A 12656-nucleotide genomic window follows, 5' to 3' on the forward strand; every position below is an offset into this window, starting at 1 on the left:
AAAACCAGGAATAAAACACAAATGACAGAGGGGTTGGACCCTCTCCGAGCTCCTCTTCGAGGCGTCTGGTATCAGCTCCCCCTGTCAGAAGCCGTGATAAGCACAGGAGGACTAGGACGTTGTGTGCGTTGTTAACTGCCGTATTCCATAGCACCTCGAATGGTGTCGTGCACACGGCAGGTGCTCCCTAAGATCTGTGGAATGAATTTGCCGAAACAACTGTGCTTCCCAATCTGCCTTGTGCCCCCGGTGCTTTGTAACATGGTGTAGATTTGGTGAATTTGCTGAACTCTGAAATGGGGCCAAATACATAAAACTCAAGGATTTATACACACTCTTTTCCAATGGACATTTCAGTTTGCAGCTGGTTGGTGGTCTTAGCTAGAAGGAGGGATGGGGAAGGAAAGGCAGGTTCTCACCCTCACTGATCCCCGGGGTTGGTGTCGGAATGGAGATACTTGAGTGTAATTCGCATATTTGCACGTCACGTGCCTTTCCAGTTCTAAAGTTCCATTATATCAGCACTGCGTTTATTCAGAGAGAGGAAGAGAGTGGTCTGAAAACAGATACAAACATTCTTCTGAGCTCATGTTAGTGTTTCCCTCCAGAAAGAAGTTTCTAGAAGCCTCACAGGGCTTGCCAAATGAAAGACAGGCCTGGTCTCTAGAAATATCCTGAGAGCTGTGTTTATCTCACAGCGAGAGCCCAGGTCTTGTTTCCTAAGGAGAACGTTGGCAGCTGTCCCTCAGCAGTGACATTTACAGTTACCAAGTGACAATTCATGAATCTTACCAAATTTATCAATATTTTTGTCTCTCGCCTCCCCACCACCGCCCCCCCCCCCCGAGAAATTGCGCTAACGAAACCATATAAATTAGATGTCGAAGCAGATGATTTATTTTTTCTTTCTTAGAAGGGAAACAATTTCCACGGAGTTGAGAGTTGTATTGTCCCCCCCCCCCCCCCCGTTGGAACAAGAGCTCAAGAATCTGCTTCTGAAGGGGTGGCAGCGGGATCTGGGTTACGTAACTTGATCCAATAACCCTGGGTTGGAGCAGGCGATTTTTAACAGCTTCAGGAGCCCCAATGCTAATGCACTGATTTTCCTTTAATAGAATTTTGTTGTCGAAGGACAGTGCTCAGTAGAGCCCACCCTTCGATCTTAACCCATGCGAAGACTGTTCCTTTCCAGTTGAGCTCCATTCATTTCTGGTTGAATAGGTCGAGCAAAGACAGACCTCGCTGTTCTCAATTCACTTTATGATCCTCCCATCATAAAAAATAATATCAGCACCTTGCTTTTCATGTCAGAACTACATTTGAGCCGCTATTCCCTATGCCCATGAGTAAATCCCATAAAAGCCGCCCCGTTTGCTATTTTTTCTTGTGGGTGATTGATTGATGGATGAGTACTGACACTCCAATGAAGCTATTTCGACTGCCATCTCAATCCGATGATGTGAGGGGTATATTTTCTGTCCATGCCTCATTACTTCAGAATGACATTCCTGGAACTTCATTTACTTTTTCCCTCCTTCCCCGAAGCGCCATATTTTTTCCCATCTAGGTTATGCATGCCATAAAAAAAGCAATTTGCTATTATATGTGGCATAAGGGCAACACTTTCCCTAGGAGGTAAATAAGAAGTTTTTTTTTTTTTTTTAAATCCCAATGTTGAATTTAGGGATCATGTCAAAATTTCCAAAGCAATTTCAACAGGCGGCTTCCAGGAGAAATGGTGAAGAAGACATTTGGTTTCGTTTTGTTGGTGTTGAGCTTTTTTTGTGTGTGATAACCTTGGTAATTAAAGCAACAACAACAAGAAGGAAATTGGTTTTTGTTTGTTTGTTTCAGAATCATCTAGTTCCTAGTGTTGTACCTAGAACAGCTTAAATATTTCGCCTATAGCTGAGTAGCAGTTTGTAACACAATCCAGACTTCATTTGTCCTTTGAGAATAAGGAGATTCATTGTTTAAATGCAGTGATAGGTTTTTCTATTTATAGATTGCTTTCAGTTGTATAGAAAATGCTCAACTAGAGTAAACAGATCTACCCCTGAATTTCCAAACTGTGCACTAGGTATGCAAGACTTTTAATATTAAAACATGCTCTTAGCTTTTCCAAGTTGACTTAGGACCTGATTTCAATCTGTGTAATACAGTATTCCCGTTAATAATAATGTATAATTAAGACATCCGTTAAAAATCCATAACGTTAATTTAATGGAGAAAATCTAATACAGCTCTATTGGAATTTTTACGTTAAATTAACTTTAACGGGCTTTTAATGGATGTCTTAATTAGATCTCATTATTAACGGGAATATTCCGCAAATTAAAATTGGGCCCTCAAAGTTTTAATGAAAAAAGTTGCAGGAACACATTTAAAATGGACACCTTATTTCATGCTTTCCGTTGCCGTTCGGGCTCAGCTGTGTTTCCAAGTCCATAAACAACAGGTTCTGCGGAAAGAGATCACCAGGAAGGACGAGCTGCTGTACTTTCCACCCTGCAGCCATCTCACCTTCTTGCTCTCGTCCAGATCCTGCATTTCACCAGCTTCCCCAGCGCTGCCAGCCTGCAGGTCTCGTGCGCGCCCTTGAAACCGTGTGTTTGTAACCGACGAAGACACGATGAGGAAAGGATGCCCCGCCTCTGCTTGGGAAAGAGTCTTTGGCAGCAACACGGTTAAGCCCAACTGTTGGAACAACTTTCACAGAAGATGAACATCGTTCGGAGGTTTTCTTGGCTCCAAGTCTGGTCTAACTTAATAATTCTTCCACTTGGCGGTGATTCATGGCTCCCCGGTGCAGGGGCAGGACTGGGCAATCCAGGTGCAACCGTAATTGTTGCTCTGAACAGAAACATTTCCTTTAGACAAACGTTCCCAGAGGGGTTATAAATAGGAAATGGACATTACGGTGAAAAGTAAGCGGCCAAGGGTCTGCATCTCGTGCAGCTCGCTTGGACGTTGAACTATGAAGACTGCTACCCCCCTCCCCCTCCCCGCCCTTTCCTGCCAAGTGTTTCAGACCGACGAAATAAGCACATCAGTGTTCTCAGTCATTATTTTTCTTCAGTGGCACTTGGTTTTCTCGTGACAGTGGAAAGGGGACCGTGGAGAGGAGACTGCCTCATTGCAGTTTATCAATGAAAATCTAATATCGTCCATAAGCAGAGAAGTGGAAATCAATACTTCATTACCAAATTGTTAGTAAGAATGAAGAGGGATGGCTGGGGTGATATATATATATATATATATATATATATATATATATATATATTTTATTTTTATTTATTTATTTATTTTTTTTGGCGGTCTTCTCAGAGCAGGGTGTCAGGAGGAGTTCAATGTCAGAAGCAGGTGGTAGACGGATTCAGTGTGAGGCGATCCAGGCTGGAAAGTTGAAACTAAGGCATTTGTCCTATAATGGGAGTCAGAACAACAGAAAAAGATACATTATTTTCTGAGGAATAGCTCAGCGGTGGCAGTTTAGGGGGAAACACCTCTAACGTATAATGTATGGAAGAGATATTTATACATTCATGTTCATAACAGCATTATTCACAACAGCCAGAAGGAGGAAGCGACCCAAATATCCACTGACGGACGAATGATAAACAAAATGTGGTCCATATACGCACAATGGGACATTATTCGGTCTTAAAAGGGAAGGAAATTCTGATGCGTTCTGACAACATAGATGAACCTCGAGGACATTGTGTTAAGAGAAAAGAAGGCAGTCGTAAGACACTGTATGACTTCCCTTCCAGGAGGTACCTAGAATAGTCCAACTTAAAGAAACACAAAACAGGACTGGTCGTGGCCAGGGGCTGGGGGCTGCGCAATCATTGTCTAATGTGTAGAGTTTCAACCTTGCAAGATGAAACCAGTTCTGGAGGTGAACAGGAGTGCACAACAATGTGAATGTACGTAATGCCACTGAACTGCGTGCCTGAAAATGGTTAGGATGGTGAATTTTATGTTTAGCGTGTCTTTCCAAAATTGAAACCTGTAGTGTATGACTTTCCCGCTATAAAGCATTCTGAAAAAGAAAAAAAAAATTCACCTATGGCCCCACCATCCAGACAAGGCTCCTGTTCACATTTGGCTGTATTTCCTTCTAGTTTTCTTTCTCCATGCATTTTTGTTAAGTGTTCACAGTCGTAAGTACCCGCTATGTAATGTTCTTCTCTGATTTCCATCAGCCTCCACAACTTGGAGGCCTCGTTGTAAATAGCTACACGAGTTCTGTCACCTATATTATCGGAATTTACTAAAACATTCTCATGAGGTTGGACGTTGCATTTGCTTCCAGTTGGTATTCAACAGTAGGTAACGCTGTGATAAACATCTTTGTGTTTAAAGCCTTGCAGTCTGCTGGGATATATTCATAGGTTTAAATTGCCAAAGGTGAAGTTCCCGAGTCAAGAGATAGGAACATTGCTGTGGTTGGGGAAGTGTGACTTAAAAGTGTGCTTTGCTACAGGAGATTAACTGGGAGAATTTTTTTTTTCAGATATGTGCTATTTGGATTACTGTAAGAATGCATATAATTTCCATTAGCCCAATGTGGATGGTACTCCTTGTCTACATCTTATTATTTAGTGGTTTGCCCATTTCAGTGAGGAAAAACACCTTGGACTTAGATACAAGTATTTTTTTTGGAAAAGGAAAACCTCCACGTTTCTAGTAGAAGAATAAAGACAAGTTGAAAATTGTTGGCATTTGATGTGTGTAAAGAAATTATCCACAAAATAAACCACAACGGGCGTTATAAGCGATTCTTTGGTATATATACTTATAGTATATATAGTTACTATATACCTACCAAATGCCGGATACTTTACCCATATTACCACTAACACTTGAAATCATCCCATTTTAAAAACCAGAGAGAAAAGTCTCAAGGAGGCTCGTGACTTGTCCAAAGTCACGCAACTAATAACAAGCAGAGGATGGCTTTAAATTTGGGTCTTTCATTTGGAAGCTTCTATGGTCAGTTCACCGCCCCCCCCCCCGCGTGCCCCCATCTAGATTACAAATGGTCACGGTCAGTGGAGGGAGTCCTTTCTCTTTGACACTTTGTTTGCATCTCAGAGACCAAGTAGTCTTCCTTCTGACGTGGTTGGACCCCCCTGGCAGATCCGGAGACTTGAGGAGGATGGTCACGCGGTCGCAGGAGAGTGATGATGGATCAAAGAAAGAGGAAGAGACAGCCGATCTTAAGGGGTGAAAGTGCCTTCCGCTGTGAGGCAGGATGAAGCCTCGGGTGGAGGGTTCACACGCACTCTATTCGACGCCCCCGTCTCTCCTCCCTGACATGACATAAATGTGACACTGGTTTTAGAGAGCCTTGTTTCACTTGGCACTTCCTCGAACCTGCTCGAGATTTGATCAACACCCCGACTTCTCTGGCTGGGTTTCTCTTAGGGCAGAGTTTGCTCTGGGAAGGGGAGCAAGGAGAAGGAAAAAGTTCTTATATTATATTATAGACCCCCTTCTTGGAAATTCATAATACACATTAGCACCTTAAAGGTTCTGAGAAGTCCTGCCACCAAAACTCAACCCAACGAAACACAATGTGTCTTTCGTTAACCCAGTGCCGCCCAGATTTGTTTGATGACTCTTTTCTTCCCCACAAAACTCTCACAGATAGGCTCGAGTGTTGTTTTCCTGGAAAATAGCTTGTGTGGAAGCAAAGAAGTCGCTCAGCTCCTAGGATCTCAGTCCTGACCTCATTATTGACTTTCTGTGGTTCTTTGCTCAGGTCCCTTGGCTCTTTGGGGGCCTCAGCATGAAAGGAGCCTGTTGTAGTGATAACTTGACATTCCCTGCGTTCCTTCTATGCTACCCACGCTAAGCCCATGCCTCCCCACACGTCAGCGTCATGATGCTGCAATGTGGGAGGGAATACGTGTCTACACTTAACAGCCTGTGAGATGGAAATTTAGAGAGGTGAAACCGTTTGGCCTGCGGTCACCTGGCTGGTAGGTGGGAGAAAAGATACTCAGGGTCAGGGTTGTCTGGGCTGTTAAACCATACGGTCTGGGGTGATGTGGTAATGTCGTAAAGTGTTAAACACTAACATTATTAATAATTCAGAGGCATTTCTCCAAGAGTTTATCTGTACAGTTAGTTACTGAGTTGAATTCGAGATACGAGCGTCTTCTATTTAAACCTGACACTGATGTTATTTCTACCCGACAGATCTCCTTCCATTCCACCACGATGGACTGACGTGATGGATTCTTCTGGAAGGTCAGTGTTCCTGTCCTAAAAGAGAATGGTAAAGAAGAGAACTGAATCTCGGGCCACTTTGGGACGATGTATCTTTTCTTACGATTTCTTATCTTAGAAGAAGGAGAAGCACTTTAGTTTTCTGTAGGTCTAAAGACGAGACCCGGCCAGAAAATCAACACTGGAAAACGCAGGGAATGAGAGATACTGGTTTTACTTCTCACTGTTCAGAATGAGGTGTGTAGAATAATTTCGCTTGCGTTTTCGCTGGTTGTTGAGGGCACGCTTTGCGGCTGCGTGGGTTCCCCCCCCCACCCTCTAATACGTGAAGCTACTACTATAAAAATAAAACAGAAATAAATAAAATTTTTAATTACATATCTAAAAAGTCATTGGCAGTGTTCATTAAGGAGAGTTTGTGAGGGAGAGCCAGGCGAAGAGATGTAATTATTTTTGTATTAATTACACAGCCACCAACAGATGGGTAGAATTATATCTACTTTAATTTGGCCATGCTACGATTTTTAATCCCTCTGGCAAATCATTTTGGTTGGCCTTCCTTTCCACGCCCTCGCTCAGGCCTGCCTCTCTCTTTCTCTAGTGTGTCCCGTTCTTCTCCGAGCGGCGCTGTTGTCCCTGGGGTGACTCTCGTGGTTGCGACAACGCTGGGCACAGCACCAGCGTTTCAGGGTTAGGGGCTGGGAATGCTAGACATCTTGCAATGTGTGGGACAGCTTCTGCCAAGGTGATGGACTCCCTCATCCTGCACCATTTTTGAAAATCTCTCTGTAGAGTGAGGTTTCTCAACCTTGGCACTGTTGATATTTTGGGCTAGAAAATTCTTTCTTTTCAATATTTATTTATGTACTTGAAATATTTATTTTAGAGAGAGAGACAGAAAGAGAGAGAGCACAAGCGGGGGAGGAGCAGAGAAAGAGGGGGACACAGAATCCAAAGCGGGTTCCAGGCTCTGAGCTGTCAGTGCAGAACCCGATGCTGGGCTCGAACTCAAGAACCATGAGATCATGACCCGAGCTGAAGTCGAACGCTCAACCGACTGAGCCACCCAGGTGCCTCTGGGCTGGATAATTCTTTGTTGTGGAAGACTGTCCCTTGCTTTGTAGGGTTTTTAGCATTATCTCTGACCGTTACCCACCAGATTCCAGGAGCAGTCCCCTCACCTTTGAGCTGTGACAGCCCAAAATATCCCCGGACGTTGCCAAATGTCCCCGAGGCAGAGAGCAACATTATCTAACACAGCGGTTCAGAACCACTGACATAGTGGCAAACGTTTTGTAATTCTTTGAGCCTAGAACCGAATTCCATTTCACATATAAACACAAAGTCTTTTGTGCACAGTTTCAGAGACACTGCGTTGTCCAGAAATAAAGCTGGCTTGCAAACAAAGAGAAACTGGTTTGTTTTCTTTGGAATTTTCACGGGAGTTATTTGCCATTTAAAAAAATTAAGTCACCTCTGGCGTTGCCACTGGGGTATTTGAGACGCCCATTCCACAGCCCCGAACTGACCTTGCACTTGTTACTGCCATGTTCACAGGGAGTCTGCACTTAGGAGCACGCAGCGGACTATCTCATCACCCCTTGAAGACCTCGTCCCTGAGGATGGCCCACAGAACAGCAGCCCTGACTTACCCGGGAGTTTGTTAGAAACGCAGAACACTGGGGGGCCTGGGTGGTTCAGTCAGCTGAGCAACTTGGCTCAAGCCATGATCTCGCAGTTCGTGGGTTCGAGCCCCACACTGGGCTCTGTGGATCCTGGAGCCTGCTTGGAGTCTCTGTCTCCCTCTCTCTCTGCCCCTCCCCCGCTCTCACAAATAAATAAATAAACACCAATAAAAAAAAGAAATGCAGAACACAGGTCCCCAGCCCTGCTGAACTCAGAATCTGCGTTTAACAGGATACCGAGTGAACCTATTCCCACTCGAGAAGACCTGATCCGGTCAACTTTAGGGCCCGAACGTTTTCCTTTTGTTTCTCATCGTATGGTCACTGCATCAGATGAATCCTTGTCAAAATTATGTGTCTAGGCTGGTCATCTGACCTATGAATTTCCTTTCTGGATAGTAAAGGGGAAATCCTAAAAAGTTTACTGGGAAATGTCCACGCTGGGTGTGCGAAGGGTGAGGCCCCCCCTGCTCTACATGAGCCCTGTGTAGACAGCGGCATCTGGTTTGTAACATGGAGTATCTGTGTTCCAGATGCACACATCCAACTGGCTCCTCGACGCGTCTCTGGGCACATCTCACAAGTTACGTCGGAGGCAACTTTCGCAAAAGCAGGGAGCTCGAGTTCCCCGGCCCCCGCCCGGTCCTCCTCCTGGGTTTCTTTTCACGGGAAATGGAAGTTCAAACCGCTCAGTTGCTCGGGCCAGAAAGTCGGCTGATTCCGGGCACCTCGTCCTATGATTCCTTGCCAGGATCTATTTCCATGCCCTTCCCCAACACCCCAGTTCCAGCCCGTGCGCCTCGTCTCCAGGGGACCGTAGTGCCCTGTCACTGGGCCGCCTTGCCCCTCTCTGGGTCCTGCCGATCATTTTCCGTATGGCAAACAAAGTCAGCTTAGGAAAACCTTAAATAGATCGAAGCAGTCACTCCCTGTGTGCTCCCAGCTGAGAGTCCTTGGGTGATCTCCACTGCACTTAGGAAAAACCCTGTTTTCCTTTCCCTTTTTTTTTTTTTAAAGTTTATTTATTTATTTATTAGCTTTTTAAAATGTTCATTTCTTTTTGAGAGAGAGACAGAGAGCGTGAGCAGGGGAGGGGCAGAGAGAGAGGGAGACACAGAATCCGAAGCAGGTCCCAGGCTCCGAGCTGTCAGCGCAGAGCCCGACGTGGGGCTTGAACTTACAGATTGCGAGATGATGACCTGGGCCAAAGTCGGACGCTTAACCACCTGAGCCACTCAGGTGCCCCTGGACTGTGTTTTAGATCATAATAGTTTCCCAAGCAAATAAGCCAATGTCTGACACATAGGAAGTACTTGATAAATACTTGCTGAGCGAATGAAGTCCTAAAGACCCCATGAAAGAAGAATTTTCAAGTATTTAAGACTAAGATAATACGAAAGAGAACAATAGGTTCACCTGGAATCCTATCTCTGCTTCTATGAAAGAGACAACTTAGAGCATGTAAAGAAAAAAGAGAGGAGATTAGAACAATTAGTCCAAGGAAACAAATGGACAGGAGGAGACTTTGCCATCTACTTGGTACTTTTAAGTTCAAACAATAAATTATTTTGCCATTTTGAAACAATTTACATCTTTTCAAATTCTACATAATGTATCTTATATACATTGTATCTATCTATCTATCTATATCTATCTACCTACGCTTTTCTGAAATATATTGGATAAATAGTAGTAGCCCCAAAGATAAAAATATTGAGGCCGTGGGAGTTTAAATAATTTGCTCCTATAATGATTAGTGATGGAATTAGAATATCTGACTCTGAATTCAGGGCTTCTTAAAACTGTTTGGTTAAAAATGAAAAAAAAAAGTGAACTATGAAAGCTGAAAATATATAAAGTCCATTATTAAAAAAAAGGCTGTGATAAGAAAGGAAAGTGGTTATGGAAACGTGTGATTCCCAACCATGTCATCCTGGGAGAAACCTGCAGTTAATATTTTTTCAAATTGATTTCACAACTTGAAAATCCAAATTGGCTCACCCACATTGCTGAATTTCATCATTAGTGCTTCACCTAATTTTTCCTAAGAGAAATCTCTGTGTGCAGAAACCCTTAAACTTTGGCGGACCAATTTCAGTTTTTAGAACCAAGAAAGTAATTGCTTAAATGTATTGAATGCTTTTCCTGTGCCAGACACAGCCCCGTGTAAGCAGGTGGGTGATATTTTAAAGTATTATCTGATGTGTTTGTGCCTTTTCTTGATTTCTTTCTTCCAGGTAGTTTTCCCGCCATTGAAAGCAGACACTGAGGTGAACTGCTCTTGAAAAGAGGGGCCACAGAATAAGCCAGACAGAATGAGGTGGCTGACTTTCCGAGTGATGAGAGGGACCTTATCTTATCTTTCTTCTTTTTTTAATGTGTATTTATTTACTTATTTATTTATTTTGAGAGAGACAGAGAGAGAGCGCATGGAGGAGGGGCAGGGGGGGGAGGGGCAGAGAAAGAGGGAGACAGAGAATCCCAAGCAGGCTCCGCGCTGTCAGGATGGAGCCTGGCTCAGAGCTCGAACTCACGGGTTGTGAGATCATGACCTGAGCCACAAGTAAGCGTCAGACGCTTACCCACCTGAGCCACCCAGGCCCTCTGGGACTTTATCTTTCTTATAACAAATCTCAAAGAGGTTGAGTCAATAAGAGAATTAAAAGTTCTATAAAAGTAACAGGTGGGGAGTGACTATTGATCTTGGGCCCGCCACTTACGCATTATTTCCGTTAATCACGTCAGTAGTCCCGGGAGGGGGTGTCCAATATCATAGGGGAAAAAGTTGCTGTTTAGGTGACTGAAGTGACTTGCCCAAGGTGACCTGACAATAAATGGGAATGGATATTACGATATTCAACTGGAATATGTCTTCTCTGGATTTCAGATCTTTTACTCTTAACCGCCAAACAAATTGTTCCTGACATCGGACCCGAGACCACAGATTCTTTGTCAAGGGGGTGTTTGATTAGACCCTTGACGAATAGGACTCAGAAGTATTATTGATCTTGGCTCTTGGTTGTCCTCTCCTTGGAAGGTCTAAATCCAGATGACACATAGGTCACATTGGACACACTGGAAAATCTCAACTTTTGAACTTCCTCTTCTAAAGCACAACTTGTGATAAATCAACCATGTGTCTCAAATGTATGATATATGCTCCATGACACAAACCAGTCAGCCAACTGCCCACAGCTCCTAAAGGCGAGTTTTTCTGTGGGTTTTTTTTAAATGTTTATTTATTTTTGAGAAAGAGAGAGAGAGAGAGAGCATGCACAAGTGAGGGAGGGGCAGACACACACACACACACACACACGCACACACACACAGAATCTGAAACAGGCTCCTGGCTCTCAGCTGTCCCCGCAGAGCCTGATGTGGGGCTCGAACCCATGAACTGTGAGATCATGACCTGAGCTGAAGTCGGACCCTTAACTGACTGAGCCACCCAGGTGCCCATTTTTTTTTTTTTGAGTTTATTTATTTATTTTGAGAGAAAGAGAGAGAGAGCGAGCACGAGAGAGAGCAGGGGAGGGGCAGACAGAGAGGGAGAGAGAGATAGAGAATCCCACGCAGCCTCCACATTCTCAGCACGGAGCCCGATGCGGGGCTTGAACTCAGGAACCATGAGATCATGACCTGAGCCGAAATCAAGAGTCAGATGCTTAACCGATTGAGCCACCCAGGCACCCCTCTTCCCCCCGCCCCCCTTTGTTTTTATCAGTGCCAGAGCAAACACTTTCTAAGCTGACCTCCACCCTATACCATCGACTTCTGAGTGTCTTACCGAGTGGATGTATTGGAAATAATTTTACAAACAATTTCCCCTTTGGCCTACTTAATGGGCATCCCTCGAAATGGTTTCAAATCTCTTCACCACTGCATTTGGAATGGCTGTGGAATGAAACTGGCAGACACAGGGCGACATCTTGGATCACAACAACAGCAACAACAAAAATGTCAGGCAAGAAGACGCGGGGCCGGGGCGCCTGGGTGGCTTGGTCGGTTAAGCGTCCGACTTCAGCCAGGTCACGATCTCGCGGTCCGTGAGTTCGAGCCCCGCGTCGGGCTCTGGGCTGATGGCTCAGAGCCTGGAGCCTGTTTCCGATTCTGTGTCTCCCTCTCTCTCTGCCCCTCCCCCGTTCATGCTCTGTCTCTCTCTGTCCCAAAAATAAATAAACGTTGAAAAAAAAAAAAAAAGACGCAGGGCCTCCAGAGAGTGGCGCGGACGCCGTCACTAGGTATCATTTGTGTCCTTCCTTACGTGATAGAAGATTTCAGTGACAGAAGAAAATCTTCTCCTTAAAGCTCACTCTTCAACTTCAAGACTACCCAAGTAGTTAAGAGACAGAAATGAATGGAACGGCATGGGGGTTTGCCCTGTGAAAATCTCCTGACAACTAATAATGGGATTATGGAATCTTAACTGCTGTACAGTTATCCCTAATTATAACCAAAGGTACGTCAATCTAAATAAAAATGATAAGGCAGAGAAAAGCATCCTCCGCTCCCTTCCCCAACTAGCATTTTAACACGTATCTCTTCTCAGTATGATGCTTTGACAAAGCTCAGATCGGATAATTATCGACGAAAGACATGGAACCCTGTGTTAAGTAAAACATATTTTTGCAGAAGGGAATGGTTTCAGTTTTAAATATTTGGTTTTTTACCGTGGGAACCTCCTACTATCTCTGTTGCAGTCTATCACAGAAGTTATGCATGAGATTTCTG

The 12656-nt window shown here is 44.3% G+C and overlaps 1 protein-coding gene and 1 long non-coding RNA gene across 3 annotated transcripts in view; one reads left to right on the forward strand and one right to left on the reverse strand.

Annotated features, from left to right (window-relative positions):
* Window positions 1-874: 874 nt before the first annotated feature.
* TSHZ2 (teashirt zinc finger homeobox 2) overlaps window positions 875-12656 on the reverse strand; it is a 460946-nt gene continuing 449164 nt past the window's right edge. For both annotated transcript variants that reach the window (XM_019826348.3, XM_011280753.4), the window contains exon 3: window positions 875-3424. In XM_019826348.3, coding sequence (XP_019681907.1) covers window positions 3423-3424 — 2 coding nt within the window. In that variant the 3' untranslated portion in view covers window positions 875-3422. The remainder of the gene's footprint in view (window positions 3425-12656) is intronic.
* On the forward strand, window positions 3421-8009 carry LOC111559753. Its single transcript, XR_006595072.1, has 3 exons — window positions 3421-6477; window positions 6842-6881; window positions 7798-8009. It is a non-coding gene; the product is annotated as an uncharacterized LOC111559753 (long non-coding RNA).

This window comes from Felis catus, chromosome A3 (genome assembly GCF_018350175.1).
Source record: "Felis catus isolate Fca126 chromosome A3, F.catus_Fca126_mat1.0, whole genome shotgun sequence".
Lineage (NCBI taxonomy): Eukaryota > Metazoa > Chordata > Mammalia > Carnivora > Felidae > Felis > Felis catus.